General features: G+C 40.9%; 1 protein-coding gene, 1 long non-coding RNA gene and 1 pseudogene across 2 annotated transcripts; 1 reads left to right on the top strand and 2 right to left on the bottom strand.

The window, feature by feature from the left end:
* Positions 1 to 296: 296 nt before the first annotated feature.
* Positions 297 to 7,520, bottom strand: LOC128430325 (uncharacterized). The gene is made up of 3 exons (XR_008333997.1): positions 3,149 to 7,520; positions 2,894 to 2,940; positions 297 to 2,114 (listed from the first exon to the last, which is right to left on the bottom strand). It is a non-coding gene; the product is annotated as an uncharacterized LOC128430325 (long non-coding RNA).
* A 1,003-nt stretch (positions 7,521 to 8,523) lies between these two features.
* Positions 8,524 to 12,642, bottom strand: LOC128430307 (basement membrane-specific heparan sulfate proteoglycan core protein-like; annotated as a pseudogene).
* Positions 12,643 to 19,686: 7,044 nt separating this feature from the next.
* Positions 19,687 to 22,293, top strand: LOC128436372 (homeodomain-interacting protein kinase 3-like). Its single transcript, XM_053418141.1, has 6 exons — positions 19,687 to 20,073; positions 20,226 to 20,407; positions 20,574 to 20,697; positions 21,271 to 21,452; positions 21,567 to 21,734; positions 21,963 to 22,293. Exons 1-6 carry the CDS (start codon positions 19,687 to 19,689, stop codon positions 22,291 to 22,293), a joined length of 1,374 nt encoding a protein of 457 aa, XP_053274116.1.
* Positions 22,294 to 24,238: the final 1,945 nt, after the last annotated feature.

The raw sequence follows: 24,238 nt of genomic DNA, 5'->3' as shown, positions 1-24,238 counted from the left end.
GTCGGAAGAGGTGTGTTTTTAGTTTGAGGCGGAAGATGTGTCAGCTTTCTGCTGTCCGGATGTCCATGGGGAGCCCATTCCACTATTTAGGAGCCAGGACAGCAAACCGTCGTGATTTTGATGAGTGTTAAGCTCACAGTGAGGGAGCAACAAGCTGATTGGCTGAAGCAGAGCGGAGTGAACGGGCCGGGGTGAAACGTTTGACCATGTCCTGACTGGACCCGATCAGTTCGCTGCACGGTACGCAAGATGTACTAATGTTTTGAAACCCCCCCCCCCCCCCCCCCCCCGTCCCTCTCATTAGCTGTTGATACGTCTGTCAAACTTCAATTCAGTTTGATTTCAGACAAGCACTCGCCCCGGATATTCTCCTGAAGTTATCCGGAGGGGCTGTATGTGTGAGTGGGCGCATTAATGACGTCTCTAACACGCATTCATATCCATGACATGTTTCTGGCTGACATTTCATAAGACGTTAATACTGCCCCGCTGTCATCCATTGTGTCTACACTCAGCTTTAGTGACTGACCAACAGACAGGGTAACCAACGGATGACCGTTATCTGAGAGTTAAGTCGGACATAATGAAAGGTTAGAAACTTCCCCTGACTTCCCCTGACTGCACCTCAAGAATGAAAGAATCAAAATATCAGATTTTTGAATGAAGCTGTTTACAAAAGGTATTAGTATCTATAACTGCTTTCAGACATGCAATAGACTCTGTATAGTCTCTTGAAATTATGCAGAAGGGCCGTGTGTGAGAATGCACAAATGGCTGAGTCAACTGCCCTGGAGATTTTCCTCCCCGCCCATGTTTCAAACACGTTCATATGCAAGTGTGAAAAAGCCGAAATGATTACATATATCAAAGGAGGGAAAAGAGGAACAAAGCACGTAGATGACGCAGATGAATATGTCAACTTGGAAAGGTTCCAGAGGTTTTGATGATCAGTGTGCTTTGTGTTCAAGCTTGGCCCTTCGAATTTTCTTTGGACTTGAACCAGGTGAGTTTAATGTTGGTCCAACCTCCATAAATTCTCCAATTGTGTCTCACGTCAGGAAAAAAATGAATGGGGCTTCAGGTAACAAAGGCTTAAATAGCTCAACATTACACACTCATATTTCCACATAACCTGGTTTTACATTGCAGAAGAAAGGACTTTTAAGGACTAAATGACAATGTTAACGAAACGATATCTTGGGTAACTGACGTGTCACTTCCCAAATCCAGTGAAGAGCAGAACGGAGCCGCTGTGATTCAAATATGACATAGAGCACTTTTCTTAAGTCAAAAGTTCCTTCATAGAAGAAAAAAATGCAGGGGTCAGTTGATATAAGGTGCATAAATATTACAATTGATGTGTTAATTATGAACATTCCTCTTTTAATGTCACATGTGAAAACCAAGAAGACTAATGCAGCGGGTCAATGATATACTGCCTTCTGTTATACATAACATTCCGTTACTACTGCAGGTATAGTGAGCCACATAGCCTGGCCTGCAGCGGGAGTGAGAGCACTTAAACACTTACACATTTGCACTTGGGTTTTGGAAAATGCTGATTACTAGTTGGCACTCTGTTTAAATACAGAGTGCTGCTCTTACCACCGCTCCACATGCACATTAAAAAAGGGTCAGATGACACATCCCAGCACGGCTGACCCCCCAAAAAAAGAGAAATACCGCAGCTGTGAAAGAGAGGACACTGCAATCCAGATGGGAGGACGATCAACCAAAGAAGTTAGGGAACTGAGAGTAAGAAGACAGTGAACATAACAAACGTGATCTAAGTGTAGACATAGGTCAGTTATGAAGCACTAAAAACCACAGGTCTCAACCGCAGATGGTGGAAATGCTCAGATGCTCTTGTTGCAAACTGCAGTGAATGATGCAGAGCTTCACAGCAGTTGCACAACATACCCTGCTGTATCCGCTGCACACAGCATCAGCACTTTCCACCACAGGCAGATGGGCTAGCATCAGATGTCATCTCATACACGGGTAGAGAAACTCATGCTGATACGACCTCTTCTCCTCCCCTCAGTCTCTCGTCGTCTGTCTGTCGGGGTTTTCCTAAGCACCGACTTGACTCTGTTGCAGTTTTTCATCATATTCTTGCAGACAGAGCAGAGGGCCAGACACACTGAGACGAATGGGCAAACGCATGGAGACAGATGAAATCACAAATCGCTTGAAGGCAGGAAGAGGATGAGAGAATTAAAGTTCACGTCCCTTCATCGTCTGCAATAAACAAAAAGCTAAATGAAAGCAGACGCAGCTTGTTAACAAGACGCTGGTGTGCGTGTGTGTGCGTGCGTGTGTGTTTGTGTGCCTGTGTGTGTGTGTGTGTGTTTGTGTGTGTGTGTGTGCCATACTTGTGTTTATTATGTCTTTGGGACCTTTTTCAGCCACAATTAGTGACTTTGTCAGGACCAGTTGACTTCATGGGGACCAACATATGGGTTAGCTTGAATTGGTCATGGTTAAGGTTCGGGAAAAGGTTTTGTTTAGGCTGTCCACAATGAATTGAAGTCACTATAGTCTCTAACAAGGACAGCCGTCCAAACACGTGTTAGTGTTTGGACGTTGTTTATCCATCGAGCTCTTTTTGTTTGTTAATGTCTGCCTCTCATTGAGTGTCAGGTTGCTAGAACCATCTGTAACTTTACTGAACCACTTGGGGTGTGTGTGTAAGTGTGTGTGTGTGTGTGTGTGTGCGCGTGTGTGTGTATGTGTGTGTTTATGCTCTGATGCTGACAGCCACTGAACATTAATCCCAAACACATTTAATGAACGTCTGTCCACTGTGACCGGCAGACATGACCCAAAAGGGGAAATGACGTGGGAAAAATGTGATCCTTCAGAGGAGGAATGTAATTTATACAAGACTTACAAGTTTTGAGGAAGCTGCAAGGCACCACTTGACCTTCTGCTTGGGACCTGCATGCATTCATCAAATCAAATCAAGGTTATTCTTGAATCACATTTAAAACAAGCATAGTTGACCAAAGTATTGTAGAATAAAACACCAATACCAAGATGAATTCACAAAGCAAGTAAAACTTTGTCAAGGGCTCATTGTTGTGTTCATGAGAGTTTGATGAATTATCATTCGATAACTGATTTGACTAAAATGGTTTGAACCCACTTGTGTCTTTGCTGCATGTCTTCCCGACTCTGTCTCCCACGCTCATACTCATACGAAATACACCTGAAACGTCCACAAGAACATTTTGAAAGGGGGGGTTTCTTGATCAACAGACAGGTTTTAGTACCAACATGCCAGGTAAAGGACAAGACAACCTCGTGGGACTTCAGAATAGGTCTTTATATATATCAAATGTATCAAAGTAAAAATAAAAGTACCACATCAACTTTTCTACCTGAATAAATGTAAGCAAGTAATTGCTTTTAAATTTACTGCATTATTATTACGGTCTACTGCATTATTATTAAGTCTCAGCCTCTTTTGAGTACATTTCAGGTGTTTCTTCACCAGTGATGCTGCAGGCACTCTTTGCTTTCATTGGAGAAGGCGGGGTCTAATCCTACCTGTCCGCTCTGATCGGATCAGTGAGATCTAGAAATTTTGTGGAGTAAGAAGTACAGATATTTGCTGACTAATGCAACGGAGTAAAAGTGAAATTTACCCAGAAGTGCAGATACTTGAAAACTGTACTTACGTACAGTAATGAAGTAAATGTACCTTGTTACGTCCCACCACTGGTGGATGGAAACTACAGATGGGAATGATGAGGACATTCTGGATAAAATTTTGATTTAAAAAAGTTAAAATAGATTTTTAACCTGTAAAGTAAAGACACATTTACATCATGATCAACACATATTTATATTGTACTGAATGTTTCTGCAGAATCAAATATTTATTAATGTTTGTTGACTTTTCAAACATTTATATCATGAGACATTAATACAAGAGAGATCTTGTAAAAACAGAGCAATACATAAGATTTAGCAAAATAAAACTGAAGCAAACTGAAACTCTCCCCTGATCTGTAAATGAGGGGTAACTGGGAAAGGAAATATTAATCAACTACAGACCAACTGTCAGTGACAGTGTAGGATAAAGTAATTCATTGTCATGGCACGCTGTGCGTCACCGTTGCTCCGCTGTTACATCACATGACTATACGGTGGAAAGTTTAAGTCCTTTGATATAATGCTGTGGAATAAAGCTTTATAATACTGACAGATGTTACAGATGTTAGTGCCCAGAGCCGCAGGCACACACACTCACACAAGAAGGATCTTTCCATAAGGAAACAGGCTCAGGGACAGACAAGCGCTGGTCAACTATTTCATTTTCCACTGTGCGTTCCTGGACGAGGGTTGACTGTCGTTTAGTTTGAAAAGTGAAAGGCTTTCACACCTTTCTCTCAAGCTGTGCTCTGATGCCACTTCCTCTTCCCTCCCCCTCATATCCTTTATTTCATCTCTCTCTCTCTCTCTCTCTCTCTCTCTCTCTCTCTCTCTCTCTCTCTCTCTCTCTCTCTCTCTCTCTCTTTCATCACTTCTCCTTTGCCTTGTTCATTTGAGTAAATCTCCTTTTGACACTTTTCACCCACCTATTCGATTACCATCTGTGTCCACCGCTCCATTAATGGGAGGCAGGTTTTGCAGATTCTTGCTCTTGAGGAAAATGTACAGTAATACACTCGGTGTGAATAATTTTGATATGCTTTTTCTTGTTTCATTTCCTATTATGGGCATATAAATCACATGTTCTTATATTTCATGATTATTGATGGTGGCTCGCTAATAGTCACAGAGCAGATATTGCAAAGGACACAGCTTATTTCATTTGATCACATTTTCGTGTTTTTTTGGAGGAAATGTTGTTCTGTGAACACAATTCTTTCCAATATACTTTTTATTAGTTAAAACTTATATTGTATAACGTTTGGATGAACAAAAAGAGGAGATAAAGTGATGTGCTGTACATGCTGTACCAGATCGGCTGCGTCTTTGGCTTTCGATCAGTCTGCACGTCTCCCTCTGTCTTGTGCTTTTATACTGCGTATTTTTAGACAGATGTTGTTTTTTTTTCCCCCGAACCTCAAGCAGTTTCATTCTGAAGCCACAATCACCAGTGACATAATGTCAAAATGAAAAAGAGCAGGGTAGTAGAAATGTGCGATTATTGATGCCTATTATGTGGTTTGTTTTGACAACGCCCCGCAACAGGCAGCAGCTGCAGAAGCCTCTTTGCAGCGGCATGAAGCTGGCACTGTTTTAATGTGCTATTTTAAAGACTGCGAAACAAATACAATCAGAGAAACAAAATTAACAAATCAACGAGACAAACATTTGTTTTCTCAGTTTTTGTTCTGTATCTGAGGTCAGACAGCAGAGTCTCTGGCAACAACTTTACTGCCGAGAACGGAGATAGCTGAAGTGGAAAAAAATATAGATGCTCAAAGTGCAAATGCAAGCTCGATGACAAGTGTCAAACTCACACACACTGTACCTCTATGTGTGTGTGTGTGTGTCTGAACGTGTTTATGTGTGTTTATCAGCATTTCCCAACAGTTTCAAGAAAGCTTGTAAAACAAAAATAAGGAAGTCAATATTGAAAGTCAACAACTCTTAAGAGCAGTGGTAACCTGCCTTTTTGGCTTGTGTGAAATAAAACTTATGTTCAATTGAAATCTCTAGTCAGTTTTCAAAGTTGAAGTAAATTAAAGTATAAAATTGTCATAAAGTGAGGCATTTTTTTTAAGTCTTAGCTTGAAAGTATTCAGTATTTTTACAAGAGAAGAACAGTGAGATTAGCTTCAAGAATATTAAAAGAAGATTATATTTTCCCTTCTCTTCCCTCACATTTTTTTAACCAAGGACAGCCTGAGTGGTCACGTCCTCATGACTGGGATTAGCACAGATTTTCCTGTCTGTAGATATATTAAGATTGTGTTCTTTTTTTCCTTCATATCATGGAGAAGGCTATACAAATAGTTCTTCTGCGTCATGCAGCCTATTTTTCCTTCCTATTTGACCAAGAGAATATCAGCAGTCAACCCCCACGTTCACTGATAACTTCTTCAGTCTGTGCAGGACAAAAATGTAACAGTTAAGCACCATTTTCAAACAGTGTGCGATCAGATTGAAAGCAAAGTGTAATATGATCTGCAGCCGACACAGTACAGAATGTAGTGTGTACCATATCACAATCAGTCTGCATTTATGTACATGTCCTGCAGAATCTGGTGAATAAACGAAAAACCACTGCTGCAACACCGCAGAGCATCTGAGTTGGCCCGGTGGAAACCATAGCGAACCGACTCAACAGCCCCCCCCCCCCCCCACCTACCACTTCCACACTCTCACCTCATTGGTTCCTTCCTGAGTGACCTGGGTATCTTACCTAATACAGCAGGGACGTCCCTCTTAGTCTTTTTCCATTGCAATAAAAGTTTTTCATTATTATTACTACTGTAATACAGTGTGAAGAAAAATGAATATGTTTGACTTTGTTTCCTCTCTTTAGCTGATACAACCTTGACACCCACCGTCTGCTACCTCTTTCTGTCCCCCCCACTTAAGGGCCAACATAAGCAATTTGTGGTCCAGAGTAGATGTAGCACAGATGTGTACTCCTGTGCTAATGTAAATGAACGTGATGCTTCTGAAATCATGACAAACTGTGTGTGTGTGTGTGTGTGTGTGTGTGTGTGTGTATGTGTGTGTGTGAAAATCCTACCTTAGGAATGTCATCTGCACTCCTCTCTGTTTACATCAGGCTCCATTAGAGAGCACATATAGTGTGTTAACAGTTTAACTCTCTGTCACTGACACACTCTTGTCCTCTTTCCTACCTCAATAGTTCTGTATCTCTCTAAACTAAAAGATGATGTGTGTAGACTTCCCTGCTCTTCTTTTCCTCTCCTGAGTTTTGTCTCCATCATCATCCCCCCCTCCCTCGGTGGCTCTGTGAAGTGAGGGGGTGGAGCGAGGTGAGAGAGGGCAGATGTTTCCTCCCCCGCTTTGAAGATGCTTGTAAAGATAGAGGGGAATAGTGGAGAGGGCTGAGGCCTGTAACTCCATGGAGGTTGGGCGGTTTTTACGAAGAGGCCACAGTCACACGTGGCAGATCGAGCCCCCCTCGGTCCTGGCAGCAGCTCGTGGAAATGGTCGTTTTTCCATCCAACCGGCCATAAAACCTAAATGTCGAGCTAACACCTCATATAGTCAGAGCTGTTTTAGATTGTATGCAACCATTGGTGCGTCCTCTTGCAACACGTTTGTGTGATCAAACTGAACTTTGCCCGTTCAGGAGGAGTTTACAGTCCCTATTTACACAGAGGGCTGCAGTGATCAGACAGATGCCTTTTCTCTTTTTTGGAGAGGACGACGTAGAGGCATTTGGAAAACAATAGCTGGACTGTGCACTGCATCTGTCCCTCTGCTTATTAAGGGGCTGAGGGCTCAGATTGCTCTCCTTTGGCTAAGAGACAACAGGAGTGCCTGAAAGCTACACATTGCCACCATGTGGTGGAAGAGTTCTCACCTCATGCTCAGGTTCAACCATGTGTTTCACAATTTAAAAGAAAGCAAGGTCCTCCCTGGCCTTATGTGCAGTTTAAAGTCAAATTAAAAACATTCGATATCCACAATACTGGAAAAGATCCAAGTGATTTTGTTATTTATTTACATGGTCAAATTAAAATAAGCCTGATGGATCACAGCAATTTTACCAATACAATATGATATATCTAATATAACGTCTATGTTTTGCATTGAGTGGTGTTCCCATTTTACATTGGAACTAGAATAGTACAAAGAGCCCAATAGTCCCCTTATGAAACCAAATTTAAATTCACTGGATTTGTAATCAAATATGCACCAAATTGCATCATAGTCACCTAAATAGGCCAGATCAAGATTTTATCAAGATCCATGAATTGTTCCCTGAGAAATTCTGTTTAAATAAAGTGAATTCATAATTGCTGGATCCGTCCCCTGATCCAGATCCACACCAAAATGTAATCGGTTCTTCCTTGAACCCCAACACATCTTTCTACCAAGTTTCATGGTGATCGAACAGACAAAACTCATTCAGATAAAAACATAATAATTATTTACCTAATTGCAAGGGAAGACTTGCAGTTAAGTAAACAGATTTGAGTGCAGGTGACATTCCTTTATAGACTTACTTTAATAACTTTTATTTACAGTCCCTAACTTGGATACACTGTAAACAACAGTTTCATAAATTATTTCCAACTTTATTGATTTAGTATTCAGTGGCACAATAAAGACAATTTCTTATTATATCAGATTTTTGCATGTCTTGGGGCCTCCTTTCAAAATTGAACAGTGAAACAGCGTAAACTCAGCAGATGCCATGAAGGGAGACAGACGGACGGACGGACGGACGGACGGACAGGGGGGGGGGGGGGGGGGGGGGGGGGCATTCCAGCAGAAACACTCCCACAGACACTAGCATGTCTGACGTCAACACAGGCTTCCAAAGAAAAGCTCACTGATTTGTGACAGAGGCAGCAATAGCAACAGCATCCCTTTTTTATAAACAACAAAAATTAACTGATATGCACAATAGTACCAAACGTCTAAACCGTGTTGCTGTCTTCAACCTTCATTCATCAAAGTGTGAGAATCGATAAATATAATTCTGTGTTCAAACCATTTCCAATGTGATGGTTCCAGGGATGTAGAAATAGCAATGAATTGATGGTTTGTCAATCAGGCAATTTGACCACAGGGGATTAAGCTGTAAAAAAAAAAAAAAAAAAAAGAAGAAGAAGAAAAGAGACAAGATTAAGGTAAAGAAAGAGCAGATTTGAATGGTCTTTAAATTGGCTATAAATAAAGTCTAGCTCACCCTTTATGATGACCTTGGCCAGAGCTTCACTGGAGCCGATGTGGTTGGTAGCCTCACATTTGTATGTTCCGCCGTCGCTCAGTTTAACGTGGGCCAGCAGCAGATTTCCATCCTTTGTGGCCACTGCTCCCGGGGAAGGCTGGCCCGGCCCTCCCTGCTCCACACAAACTGCATGGGGTGAGAGCCGTGGGCGAGGCACTGCAGGCGCAGGGGATCCCCCGGCTGGAGTCTCACCTGGTCAGGCAGGGAGGTGGCATACGGAGGAGCTGTGTGAAGGAGAAGACACTTTTTCTTAACCCGAGCAAGGACAAAGAACGTGGATCTACAGCATGTGCTATCCTTTCCTCCGTCCACTCACTGTCCACCTCCATCTGCGTGTACGCCTGACTGTAGCCATGGATGTTGGTCGCGTTGCAGATGTATTGTCCCGAGTCTTGGCGCCCCACGCTGGTGAGCGTCAAAACCCCCCCAGCCACTGTGTGTTTCCATGGCAACGGAGCTCGGAGCTTGGACCAGGTGATGACAGGAGGAGGAGAACCTGGGAGGAGGAGGAGGAAGCAGGGGTAAAGTGAGAAATGAGAAATGAGGGGCACAACTGGAACTGGGATATATCTAAGCAAACCAACATCTTACCACTGGCCTGACACTCCATTGTGACTGTGTGTCCCTCCACCACCGTCATCTCTGTGGTGCTCACTGTGGCCACTGGTGCTCCCGGCCCCCCCTGAACAATGACCTCAACCTTGATCTCTGTCACCCCTTCGTTGTTCTCAGCCTGGCAAATATAAACTCCTGAGTCCTCTGGACGTACCGCAGCCCACTGAGGATGAGATTGCAAGTATCGTATTTTATCTGTTCAACTCAAATGAGGAAATGAATTAAAGTAATGCTGATGCACATGTTCTTAATTCACCTGTATGGTGTTGACATTATTTGCTTCCGCGGTCACCAGCTGCAGGGTGGAGCCTTGGCGTATCCACTTCAGCTTGGGGCATGGCCTGCCTGTGGCGCGACACCCAATTGACACAGGGTCACCAATCCTGACATGCAGGGGCCCAGTGGGGTGTCAGCCGCACTTTAGGAGCGTCTGAGACAGAGAGAGGAAGCAGTGATTTGAAAACATTCATCCTTACATTTTTAATACACAACATCAGAATCTTTTAAGTTGATTTGGCAAACTTGTTTGGATACTGTTGATTATATACTAATCTAGATATGGAGCAACATAATTCCTTTGTGGTTACTTTTCAGTCACCTGCCAAATGTTGGTCCAGTATTTCTTCTATTTTAGCTCCTTTTTTGGTCTCAACTAACTAACTGTGTCTACCTACAGTGGGTTTTATTACAGCTGAAAATGATGCAGGGACTTCGAGTGAACCAAAACAAGAAAGTCGTGGCCTGAACAACTATATAAGCTGAAACTCACCGCAAAGCTACGTGAAGCTGAGGGGAACAGCGATTTAATGTTAATCACTGCCAGAGACCACGGGTACATAGTGTGGGTGTAAAGAATATAAACTAAACACAAACCCAGTCCTGCTAAATAATATGCGATGCAGTTACACACACACACACACACACACACACACACACACACACACACACACACACACACACACACACACATACACACTCACTCATACATAGTGCAAGGTAATAATAATCTCTGGAGGCAACAGCCGGTTTATATGGGGCCAGTTGTTAATTGTCAGCTGTTTTTATATTTAGTCTTAGTCCAGCTATCAAAAGTCAGTGTGAGAGTCAGCCTCTTCCTTTTTATTCAGCTTCAGTAGTCAAATGCTGGACAAAATATTTCAGTTATTCTTTTAGGCATTAGAATATTCTATAGATAGCGATAGCAATTTAGTCAAACAGCTTTTTGTTACTGTTGCATTCTGCACAAGCTAAGAACTAGACAGCTAACTATTGAGCAAAAAAAACAAAATCATGCACAAAACAATTTTATGTTTGGGGGCTTTTGATAGTAGACTACCATTGTTGGTAGACTTTGTTAGTGCACACTCTTTTCTCTGCACTATTTTTTCATAAATAACTTTGATGGGGCTTTATTCATGGCTATATTTTAACGACTCCACTTTCATATCATCAGCTAAATGTATGTCAAACCTAAAAATTCGGAAATTTTAAACATCTTATACCACCTATCGTTTACGTATTGATAGTATATATAGTATAATAGTATGCTATATCTGTTCAGGGGCCCCAGAGTAGCACACCCACACGGTTGTGGAGAAACCGAAGTGTGGAGGCGGGCTCACGTTTGATGTTCAGCACGGCTGTGGCGACGCCGCGGCCTGCTGAGTTGGCTGCCACACAACGGTACTGGCCCTGGTTAGCAGCTCTGGAGTTAGCCACAGTCAGCACAGAGGAATCCGGACCGACCTTAGCATTGTCTGGAGGAGAGGAACAGAACTCACCTAAAACTTCACACATGCTGATGTTGTCTGAGCAATACCTGCAGTTACAACATTTTAAATTAGAACTCAAGAATTTCCAATAAGCTAATCAATCTTATAGTATATGTATGGGTACTATAGGGGGAGGTGTGTGTGTATTTGTGTAGACACCATGAGCATGTGTATGTACTGTACATGTGTGTCTGTGAATGGATATGTGTTTGCGTGTGTATATGTATACATATATGTACTCTGGTTAGTTGTACTGATGCATAAGGGCAACAAAATTCATTTTATGGTCTAATTCTAATGTTTTCTGTTTGTCGTCCTAAAGGCTCCTCTACAGGCATCAAGAATTAGCAGTTGCTACAATTACTGTGAAGCATTGCATTGGATTACTACTGTGCAATTCTCTATTTATTATATCTGACCCTATGAAATAAACGACGACATTTGATTACTGCCCCTGACCTGGTAATGCTTGGTTATTGAGTCTCCTCCACTCCAGCTGGACTGGCTGTGCCCCGCTCCCCACTTGGCACCTGAAGCTGACAGACTCCCCCTGGCGGATTGTGGCAACCCGGGGCTCCACTGTGACGACAGGAGCCTGGCCAGCCACTGCACAGAGAGAGGAGAATGGGTGATCACACACACACACACACACACACACACACACACACACACACACACACACATGCAACTTTGTGAACCTTTAGACAGGTCTGGGATAAAACAGCGTAAACAAACAGCAGCCTAAAGCAAACAGCCTGAGCAAATACACTGATTGGACAAACATTTTCTTATTGCAAAGTAAAAAAGGGAAAGTACAAAAAAAGTGCATAGATATCTTAAGAAAGTTTCAAGTCTCAATGCAGATAGTTTTTTCTTATATATTGGAGATCTGAGTATTCTACCTTTCTTGTAGAGCCATAAAAAAAAGAAAATGTACAATGTCACAAAAAGACAGACAGACAAAGAAAGGAGCAAATGATTCCAATAAAAACTACTGACTTCGACATTTGAAGATTATCCAGATCAATATCATATATTGGTTTTATTGCTTTGTGACCCTTTAAAGTACAAAAATCTCTAGAGGCATCACGCAGACCAACAGAGAAGCTGTGATAATGAAACACAAACCGGCTAAATCCACAATATTGAGACAGATGTTTGACTGCTGTCTTTAAATCAAATTAGATTCATACCTGTACATAACAGTGAGCAGAGGATCAGAGCCCCAGGTGATAAATCCATGATGAACAGAGAACAACCTCACTTTCTCCCCACAGTGAAACCTCTTTCTCTCTCTCCCTCTCCCTCTCTCTCTCTCTCTCTGTCTCTTTTTCATACAATCACTTTCGACCTTTAACCCCTGGCTTACCATTTACCCCTTCTCCTATTCAAACACTGTCTGTAAGTTTCTGTCACTTATGAACCATTTCATTCAAAGGTTGTTGTTTTTGTTACTTTTATAAAATAGTTAATATTTGTTGCTCACAAAAATGATCTTGTTTTCCTGAATGATATCAAGTGAGTAAATTCTTACAAATAGTTCACTTCACTTACATTACATGTGCATACTTTGTAGGATATGTTCTGTTGAAAAGTACCCAAGTTGGACTTAATGACTTCAATTATTTGAAATTTGATTGCGGCACACATGGATTTAATTTAGTAATTCTGCTTTCCATGAAAATGAGTGTGTGTGTGTGTGTTGACCTATGAGCGAGGTCCTACAGCGGCTGATCAATCAGACTCTCAAAGCTTCCGCCGGATCAGAGGCATAAAAATAAAGAGAAATAGATCAGCAATATCAAAAGGTACCACTAAACTTCCAGATCAACATAATTGTGAATGTCACAAAAAAACTAATGTTTTTTCAGTTACCGGCGTACTGATAACTATATATCCTATATTATAGCCTGTATCATGAGATAAATAGACACACAAATTAACAAGTATCTTTCATGCACACTCACACACTCACACAGAGCTGTTAATTGACACCAGCTCTTAAGGGGGTCACTAAACAGCCTTTGAAAAATGAAGGCTCGTTTGAGGGTTTTTTAATTTGCACAGTTATGCAAATTGTCTGGCAATTAGAAGGTGGTTCCAGAGATCGTCTCACATTCATAATCCCATAACGAGTGCAATGACCACCCCCACATTTGGCTCACCTCAAGAGCACACACACACACACACACACACACACACACACACACACACACACACATGCCAGTACAGTCAATATTATGTTGTGTTATAAGAATATTTTAATTTTAGTTCTTTTATTTTGAAATCAACTTTGATCGTTATTCACTTGACACAGCTCCCCTTCACTAGGTTGCTAGTCGCCATGGAAACAGTGGGGTGGTCAATAATAAAACTGTTTTAATTGTATATATATATATTTATTTGGTTTCATCAGTTTCATCTTTATATAACAGGTCATCATGTCATTATTGCCTTTGATTATAGGTTTTGTTTTGAAATACACCATTACGATACAATGGATATATGTTTTTCACCATCGCCTACAAGTTTTTTCAAAATTGGGTCTTAGTGAGGGTAGATTTCATTCTGACGCAGATCAATTTCGTTTTTTTCATCTAATCATTAATCCAAAGATTTTACTTCAGATATGACTTGACATAATTTGTTTGGTGGTTGCTGATTGTATTTCCATTATTGTGTGGTTAATAATCCGTATTTCGAATTTCATTGAATTTGTTCATGTTTAATATGTTAAGTGGAACATGAGCAAGACCCCAGCTGCCCTTCAGGACGAAGACCACACTGGCGTCTTGTGCACCTTTCCACTTCCTTACCTCAGCACACCCAAGTTGAGGGGAAAGCCTGCTATGTGGTGACATGTTTATTTCAATGTAAAGTGAGTCGAACTATATACTTTTTGTCTTTGTGTGCACATTATATGAACTGCATGCGTCTGATCCTCACAGCAAGACACCACCTGGAGGAAAACGACAGATTAAAGGGATAGTCCCCCCCCCCCCCCCCCCCGCTCATGCTTAATAGTTTGGATAGTAGAAGACACATATCGAGATTTTATGCCCTCTTTACAGAGTATTCAACAGAATCAACATCAGTTAGAACAAATGCTTGGAGAACAGACACTCAATTAATACAAGGTTAAATGAGTTGTTTGTTGAGAGTCTACATAACCCCTGTTAAAATGAATTATATCTCCCCTAACATTCCTGATTTTTGTGTTAAATGCCTAAATGAGAGAGGAACTCGGATTCACTGCTTGTGGGAATGCACTAAGATTCAGATGTTTTGGGGAAATGTAGTTAAATGTCTATCATGGCTGGTTAAAAATAATATTCCACTGAGGCCAAAAATATGTATACTGGGAATCCAATCTGAGGACTTTAAAAGGAAAACGATGCCAATGGAAATGATTGATCTGGGACTTCTCCATGCAAGGAGAATGATTGCTTCATGTTGGAAAAATGTAGAACCACCATCACTTGAAATGTGGTAAAGGGAGCTGGTGACATGTCTTGGGCTGGAGAGGTTGACATATATGGTTAAAGGTTAACAGGAAGAATTTGTTAGCATTAGTATTTGGGACTCATTTATGTCTCTTCTGGCAAACGAATGACTGAAAAGGTAATGTTATAAATAATGAGTAATTTTTATTTTTTTGTGAACTATCCCTTTAATCCCTGTGTATAGAGAGAGATTTTTTTGTTCATATTGGAACACCTCTTCGAAGTAACGAGACTGTTGTGTGTTTCTTGGTTGCCCTTTCCAGACAAATATTTACAGCACATTTTATACACACAAAAAGAGAAAGCATCATCCACACACACTAAAAGATTTAAAACCCAGTGTAGTTGCATTTGTGCACCCATTGCAAGTGTCAGATACCTCTGATAATGTGACAGCTGGCTGTTCTGCTGATGTATCATATGGTGATGTTGAAATTGAGTCAGTGACAGAAAGTGATGATGGTGTTGTTGAAAATTTGCCTGAGCTAATTGAGCAAAAAATAGCAGTAATATTATTAAGATTGGAAAATATAGTTCATATTCCAGCAAAAGGCGTAGATGAGTTATTAGAAGAGCTGCATTTTTTGTAAAGGTCAGTTAGTGTGCCTGTCACAAAGCGTACAGTTACAGAAATTTTCGAAAGCCATAACCTCCATATTGGTCAGGCTGTTATTGAAGAACTTGCCAATTCTTTGTGTGTTTCTAACCCTGTAGCTAAACTTTTGGGAAAGTGTGGCCCTCTTGCCACTTCTTATAAAAGAAAAAAATACTACAAGATACAATTTAGGGTTTTAGAGCCTATTGAATATTTATTTGTAGACCAAAGGTGATCATTTCAGTACATCCCTTTATTATAGTGATTGCAGGAAATACTGAGCCACAATAAATTACTGGATAAAGTAATTGAACAACAAATAGCTCAAGAAAATAGAGAGGATTTTCATGGAGATCATCGGGTTTACAGGTCTTTTCGAGATTGTGAACATTATATAAAAAAAATCTTTGTATCTGTTAATGAGTTGAGAATTTCCATCAAACTTTATATCAACGATTTTGAGGTTTGTAATCCTCTTGGGACCTCACGCACAAAGCATAAGCTTTGTGGAGTATATTGGGTCTTGGACAATTAGCCTCCTGGCTCTCATTCTGCTCTCTCATCAATTTATTTGGCTGTTCTTTGACAGGATTTGAGGACATTTGAATATGAAGAGGTGTTGGCTCCACTTTTGAAAGATCTGGCATTTTGGAGCAACATGGTGTGTTCATCAGTCAGTTGAACGAGCTTATCAAAGGGTCTGTGAATAGCGTAATAACTGACAACCTAGGAGCCCATGGGCTGGCAGGTTTTGTAGAAAGTTTTTTACGCTGAATATATCTGTAGATTTTGCACAGCCAAGAAAGCAGAAATCCACTCATTGACTGCAGGATATTTTGAGCGTAGAACACAGCAACTTCATGAAGACTGCTCTCGAAACAGAAAGTTTGTGCTTTGGATTTAAACAGGATTGAATTTTTAGTAAGAATCTCACCCATTTTCATGTCACAGCAGGCTACCCTCCAGATGTAGCACATGATCTATTGGAGGGCATAGTACCTGTGGAGCTTGCTCATTGTTTTTGTCTTTTGATCTTAAAAAAATATTTCAAGTTAGAAAAACTTAACAATTTGATCAAAAATGTCAAGTACAAATGGGGGGATAAAACCAGTCGACCTCACGCAGTACCACAGACTTTCTCAGCAAAAAAAACATTGGTGGAAATGCACACGGAAATTCGTCTCTGATTCGATTGTTGCCTCTAATTATTGGTTCACTTGTCCCAGAGGATGAACCACGTGGCATGTTGTTTTGGATCTCAAGGACATACTGGAGCTTGCTGTAGACCCTGTCCACTCTGATGAGTCGATTTCATATCTTGAGTGCAAAATCAGTAAACATCGCCAGAGATACCAAGAGCTTTCTCCTAACAATCGTCTTCTCCCTAAACATCATTATTGGGAGCACTACCCTGTTTTGATTTGCCTCTTTGGACCTCTTGTCCATAAATGGACGATGAGATTTGAGGCGAAACATAGTACCTTCAAACAGATTGCTCGCCATACCAACTGTTTTAGAATCATACCTCTCACACATGCCAGAAAACATCAGCTCACGATTGCCTCTGACTTGTACTCTCTTGACCATAGGACACCTTTGGTGGTAACCAGAGTGTCATCAGTCCCAATTTATGTTTTGCAAAGTGACATTGCACTTGCTATAAAGCAAAGACTTCCAGATGAGGTTGATGTCCATATTACAAAAAGTGTGTCATACAATGTCATGAACTACAACAAAGGAATGATTGTTGTTCATGGGCAATTATTTGGTCTACCCGAGTTTGCTGAAATTCAGCAGATTTGTGTTTTGCAAGGCAAGATACATTTTATTGTGAAAAAGTTCTCCGCTTGGTATAGAGAGCACTTTAGAGCTTTTGAACTTGACATGTCACATGGGAGGGAGGTGTCCCTGATTGAGCATGGGGAACTACTTGATGACTACCATTAGCTGCCTATTCAGTGGGAGGCCTGTGTCTGGTTACTCTGAAGATATACATTCACTTACAGGGTAAACAGGAGTAATGTTTGTAATATGTGTTATGTAATAAAATGTTTGTCATATTTTACTTCACAGAACATAGACACTGAGGCCAACACTTCCATGGGGCAAACTGTGATGGGAGTGTACGTCATACATAAGGTGGGTGCAGAGCCTAAAGATGAGCCAGAGGACATTGGTGTCCTGATTGAGGGTGAGGAGGTCCTCAGTGGTTTGGGTAACATTGTGATTGCCTGTGCTCTGCTCTTTGGACTGATATACTGTCTGAACCTGAGCTACCCACCAGAGCTCAAATGCACTTTTGAAGTCCTGCAGAAGATTCTCCTAAACCTGGATGGGCAGAGGCTGTCGTCCAAGGCACGGTTCCTGAAGAACAAGCTTCTGCAGTGAATGAGCTTGAAGAAGACTGAAAGAAGCTGTTACGTCCAGTCCTGACTACTAAGGTTAAGTTGGTATATTTATCGTTTATTCTTCTGTTCTGTGTTGTTATTGTTTACTCACCTCTCCTCTCGTTTCAGACTCCTCACTCCCTCCCTTGTGTGTGCTCCACCTGGTTGATTATCTGCTCCTCACCGATTGTTTGCACCTGCTCCTCATCACCTGGTGTATTTAGTCTGTGTGTTCCTGTGTCGCTTTGGAAGTTCGTCTTTGTTCCCCCATGTCTCAAGGGTTCCAGCGAATACCATGATTTGTAAGCTTCCAGTGATTCTTGTCTACCCGTGTACCGAACCTGGACTGGATCTTCACCGAACCCTGCTACTGCCTGACACTCATCGGAATTGTATGCTTGTTATTGGACTGCCTTACCTGTGTGCCGAACCTGGACTGGATCTCCTTCGACTTCTGCTACTGTCCGACCCTTATTGGAATTGTGTTGTTACTGGACTGCCACTCCGTGTACCATAATCTTCCAGTAAAAGTGATTCCATATCATCTCTGTCTCCGAGTCGAGCATTTGAATCCAACACATACCAGTACATTACAGAAGCCTGGTATTTTTCTATATATATAAATATGATTTCTTTCTTTGATTTTTGTTTTGAAATTTCAAAATTTGAAGTCAATTTTTTTTAAAGAGACTATTTAATTTAGTTTGTGCAATGGACTGAGACTGTTGTTGAAGATTGTTGTCTCGGGTTGAAAAGTCTCCTAACTTTGTGTGTGGGTGGAGCAGACACAGAGCATTATTTTTTAACTACACTGATTTTACTACATGGACAATTGTGGCTTTTCTGAGCAGTTTTACTCGCTGACGAACACACAATCAATGCCTTCTCTTAAATGTTCAATAGAATAAATACAACAGTAATGTTAACGGGCTCCTTTAAAATTTAGTATTTGTATTTACAAAGATTTTTTTGTAAAGATTATTTGTTTTAACAACTAATTTATTTCAAAAAATGTTGGCAGTGCACAACATGTGTTGTAATAATTCAGTGTTTAAAATGGTTATAAAATACAAATTGTTGTTGTCATGCACACAAATTTATTATGGGCAGATAATATTTGGTGCTTTTTAATGTCTATTTTATTTTATTTTAATAAATGGGTTCAAAAAGTTGAATTGTTGCACTTAAAGTTTTAAAACTTGAGAACAGGATCATGGCAGTTTGAAAAGCCAAATATTTAATAAAATGTCAAATGGTTTTGCATGATGTCCTTTTTTATGTATGTTAGTGAATATGTGGTAATTTAATTAAAATGAATGCTTACACTAGCAATGATAACAACACTAATTAAAACAAAAAGATTGACATTAGTATAGCAGACAACCTACAAGTGTTCATTCAACAAAACTGAATTGTGTTGAAGTAAAGTGTTTGACCAATGTAAACTACTCCACCCACACATCTGTGGTTTTCAAGTAACACAATCAAGATATACTGATATAACTTGAATTGTTTAGATGGAATATAAGTGGCAAGATAAAATTACGTTCAACAAATTAATAATTTTTTTGAGCTTGTGTAAATCATGATGGTTGACAAAGATTAAAATAAAAGAATCATGAGAATCACTACAAAGGTATGGAGTTTATACAATGTGACAGATTTGATTAGACATAAAAGGAGTCTCATGATCTGTCTTTAAAATGTCTATGATGTATCCATTACTTGTAGCACTTATAGAGTTTCAAGATTACAAGTACTGAGCTTGATGGTGTGTTAACTCTTATGCTACTTACCTGGCTGATAGGAACTGGATCAGGATTTGTGAGAGAATACTTGGCTCCATCTAACTTCCTTCTTTTCTATTCTCCTGACAAGTGAGAAACATCAACAAAATAACTACTCTGTCACCATGTCTCAGAACAGTGAGTTTCATATCAGTGAAGGAGACCTGATCCCCTCCCCCACTACATATTACCTTGCACAGAAGTACCTTGGAAATGGCTCCTATGGTATGGTCATTCAATGCAGGAATGTGACCACCGGTGAAACGGTGGCTTTAAAAATCATCCAAAGCCTTGAAAACATTGACTGTGCACAAGAAGAGGAGGTCATCCTTCAAAACATGAAGAAGCTCCATTCAGACAGGTTCAACATCGTCAACTTGCACGAGTCATTCTTCTACAAGGAACATTACTGTCTTGTGTTTGAGCTCCTGGATATGGATCTGCAGAAATTCAGACAGATCAGCCCGGGTCAACACCTTCAGCTGAAGCAGATCCGCCCCATTCTGCAGCAGGTTTGTTTTTTAAACTCAAGCTCTTACACTTACTGCTTTGCTTACTGCGTGAAGGGTAAACTTGGTCTCTAAAAAGTCACTGTTACAGTCGTTGTTGATAAAATGAACTCTGAAGCTCATGATTATTATTATTATGCTTTTCATGATTTCAGCTAGCTACAGCCTTGGACTTTATGAACAGCGCAGGGATCATTCATGCAGATTTGAAGCCAGATAACATCATGCTGGTGGATCATGTCAGGCAGCCACTCAAAGTTAAGGTCATTGACTTTGGCATATCCTGCGATGATCCTGAGGAAATGATCGGTGAAACCCTCCAGACCTTGTGGTACAGGTAAGTAACTGACAGCACATCTGTATACCTGGGACAGCTGTGTTTACTGTAAATAATTGGACAAGTCCTCACTGCTGGCATGTCAGGTTTATATCTCAGAAACTGACTAACAAGGAGTTTAGCAAATTTTAAACCTCAGTAATATGTTTGTGTTTCTTATCCTAAGGTCTCCTGAGATTCTGTGTGAAGATCGTTTCAGCGGGAACATCGACGTATGGTCTCTCGGCTGCATTGCTGCTGAGCTCTCAATGGGCACACCGCTGTTCCCTGCCAAGGATGAGAAGGATTTGGTCAGTATCTGCACTTAAAACACAACAAACACATACAGTTCTGCCGTGATGTTTGTGTAATTTCAAATCCATTCACTGATTTTTACTATTCTACTAATGAGACAAACCAGAGGCCCTTCATCCATTTGTCTCAGTAATAGAAGTGAACCTGATGTACATGATCAACAATGTAAACTTGAAGTTAAATAACTCTGACAATCTTGTGTTTCTTCAACAGATGGGGCAAATTGCATTTGCAATTAAAGATCCACAGCATGAAGGACACCTCCTCCCACATGCGTTCTGGCCAAGATATTGGATGGAAGGCAGATTTATGGTATCAAACTAGTTTACAACCCTTTAGCTGGCTCCACTAGCTCACTAATTAAGGTGTCTTTCCTTCAGTCTGTGTTTCTTTCCCCTGTGCCATCCACTGCCTTTTGAGCAATCTATCTCAATCAAACAATTCATTTTAGTCAATAGGTTAAACTCTAGTTTGAGATCACTAGCCTGGATGAATTTATACCAGCACAACGTCTTCATAATCCAAACACGAGGACATCTAACATGTTGGTTTTCCTCATCTTGTTGAAGGGGAATCATCCTGTCTGGACAGAAGACGACCAAGCGGAATATTGTGACCTGCAGGGCTTTATGGACCTAATGAAACAGATGCTGATGATGAGTCAGTATGATAGAATTACCCCCAACAGAATTCTCCAGCATCCGTTCATCACGATGAGCCACCTTCAAGGTTCATTCAAAAACAGCCTCTAGTAAGTCTATGCTTAGATGGTCTGTGTAAGTCTGTGCTGTTGGACATGGCTGCAAAATATAGGAGATATAAGGTGATTAAGGTGTTTGGCTCAGCAGTTTCATTTGTCTTCCAGTCTGAAGTCATGTGAGGATCTGATGGACATCTGCCAGGATCAGAGCTCTGAGGATGAAGGACCTGGAGAGCAGGTGATCCTGCAAATGTCCCTGAACAGGGAATCCTCCAGCAGCACTGCCAGACCAGCCAAGGAGGCCAGCAAAGTGAATGTGAAGTCTGGCAACAGGTGAGTGTTTGAAATATCTTTCTGTTGGATCATTTTATATTGTAGAAGAATAGTTCAACATTTTGGTAAATATTCTGTATTTTTGCTCAGAGTTCAATGGGAAGAATGATACAACTCTCATTAACTATGGATCTGGAGCCAAGTGCATTTTAGAATGTGAATTTTTAGAAATGTCCAATAACTGACTTAAGATCAAGAGTTAAAATTATTTTCTTATCCACATCTCAGACCAGAAGTCTCCAAGGTCAGAAGGTGTGAACAACTGGCAGCCGCTCGAAAAGGCACGAGTGGGAAAACAGGCCCAAACCAGTCCAAGAGGATGAGAGAGAGGCATGATCCCTCATCCATTTTCAACCCCTCAAGAAAGAAGAGACACATGGGCCCTGCTGGAATGAGAGACTCCAAAGCCAAAGTCAGAAGGAGTGAACGACTGGCAGCCATTCGAAAAGTCGCAAGTGGGCAAACAGGCCCAATCCGGCTCAAGAGGATGAGAGAGGAAGATGATAGTGTTGGTCAAAACCGGTTCGTGGCGAGAAGGAGGATCGAACTTGCCCTTTAAAAATCGACTAAAGACTAGAATGAGGAGACCGAACTGGACTTTCAAGATCTTAATTTGTGTTTTGTTTGCTCTTTTTTAATTGATTTGTTCTTTTTGAAATGTTCCCTTGTTGTGACGACCCTCTCATGCTACCTGCCTGTGTGTCTTGCTCTGTGCTGGTGAGTGGAGCTTCAGCCACTTACAGTTGCAATCAGAAATATTCAACCCCCTCACCGCAATAGACATTATAGTGATGTGGATGACAGATAATGACAATAAATGACAAAAAAAACTCATCAAACAACAAAAGATGTTTATTGATGCGTATTTTAGTTATTTTGACAACAGAAGTTGGGTTAACTTTGAAGTTCAAATAAAAAATGTAACTCTTTCAACACATGTGCTTGTTCAGTATCATTCAACCCCCCAGCTTCAGTACTTTGTGGCGTATCCTCTAGCTTTTATAACTTCAAAAAAATGTTTTCGGTGAGTGCGGACAACCTTCCTACACCTCTCGATTGGAATCTTTGCCCATTTTTCAAGTGCAAAAGCCTCTAGATCAGTGATGTTTGATGGCTTCCATGCTGCAACTGCCTTCTTTAAATCCCACCAAAGATTTTCAATCAAATTTCAATCTGGTGACTGTGAATGCCACTCCAGGACGTTCCAGGATCTTTTTCTCAACCAAGCTTTGGTGGACTTGGAGGTTTTGCTTTGGATCATTATCTTGCTGGAAAGTCCAATGATCACCAAGGTTTAATTTGTCAACAGAAGGCATCACATTCCTCTTTCAAATGGCCTGGTATTTCTGTGAATCCATGATGCCAGGTACAAGATCAAGATTGCCAGTTCCTGCCGCAGAAAAACAGCCAAACATCATCAATGACCCACCATCAGGCTTGACCTTGGGGATGGTATTCTAATGGTCATAAGCCTGGCCCTTCGCATGCCGGACATACCGCTGGTCTATATGTCCAAATCGTTCCAGATTGGTTTCAAAGCCCATAGAACCGTCACCCAAAACTCAGTCGTCTTATCCAAATTCCTCCTGGCATATTCTAGTCGACTTTTGATGTTCATGTGGTCAAGAGCTGAGTGCGTCTTGGAGTCCGGCCATGAAGTCCTTGTTTATTCAGTGCACGGTTATAGTTGCCACTGAAGCACTTGTACCAGCCGTCATCAGGTCGTCCTTTAGGTGTCTTGCAGTCACACGAGGGTTTCTCTTAGTTGTTCTGACTAAGTTGCTGAGGGCCATTGATGAAATATTGGGCTTTCTTCCACGGCCAGGCAGGTTTGAAGCTGCTCTATACGTTTTAAATGTCCTTATAATGCCCCCAATGATGTGTATTGGAATATCCATTTTTGGGAAAGTTTCTTTTAATCAAGGCCCTTCAGGTTTAATGAAATGATCTTCTCTCTCAGCTTTTGTGGAAGCTCCTTTGTCTTTCCCATGGTTGCAACTCACCTTGAATACCTTCAAGGGTGGGGTTTATATATGCATCACAGCTGACGCAAATGAAGGATCCTTATAGAGTTGCCAAAGGCTTAATTATGTTTCAACTCCACTTTAGGCCATTAAAACTGTCAGACAGCTTTAAAAACAACAATATTATACAAGGGTTGAATAATTGTGACATGGCTATCCTAACAAAATATACTGTTACACACAAATACTACATCATGCATTTTCTGTGTTGATTTTTTGCATCACTCAACTCATAAAGAAGTCATCCGAAGCAGAATCTTGCTCTTTGAAGAAACTGTAATTGATAAATCCTTAAAATCTTTGAAGGGTTGAATATTTCTGATTGCAACTGTAGGTCCATAAATATTTGGACATTGACACAATTTTCGTCGTTTTGGCTCTAAACACCACTTGTGTGCTTTAAGTGAAGACTTGCAGTGTTAATTTTAGGGTATGTACATCCAAATCAGGTGAACAGTGTCGGAATTACAACACATTTTA

The sequence above is a fragment of the Pleuronectes platessa genome, chromosome 3 (assembly GCF_947347685.1).
Source record: "Pleuronectes platessa chromosome 3, fPlePla1.1, whole genome shotgun sequence".
Taxonomy (NCBI): Eukaryota; Metazoa; Chordata; class Actinopteri; order Pleuronectiformes; family Pleuronectidae; genus Pleuronectes; species Pleuronectes platessa.
The sequence above is the reverse complement of the archived record's forward strand: the minus strand, read 5'-3'. Positions and strand labels throughout refer to the sequence as shown.

What these genes read in the sequence shown, in the direction of transcription:
- LOC128436372 (XM_053418141.1), top strand. Translation starts at nt 19,687, where the DNA reads ATGTCTCAGAACAGTGAGTTTCATATCAGTGAAGGAGACCTGATCCCC. An exon ending in TCCGCCCCATTCTGCAGCAG is followed by an intron (nt 20,074 to 20,225) that starts GTTTGTTTTTTA and finishes TCATGATTTCAG; the next exon opens with CTAGCTACAGCCTTGGACTT. An exon ending in AATGTGAAGTCTGGCAACAG is followed by an intron (nt 21,735 to 21,962) that starts GTGAGTGTTTGA and finishes TCCACATCTCAG; the next exon opens with ACCAGAAGTCTCCAAGGTCA.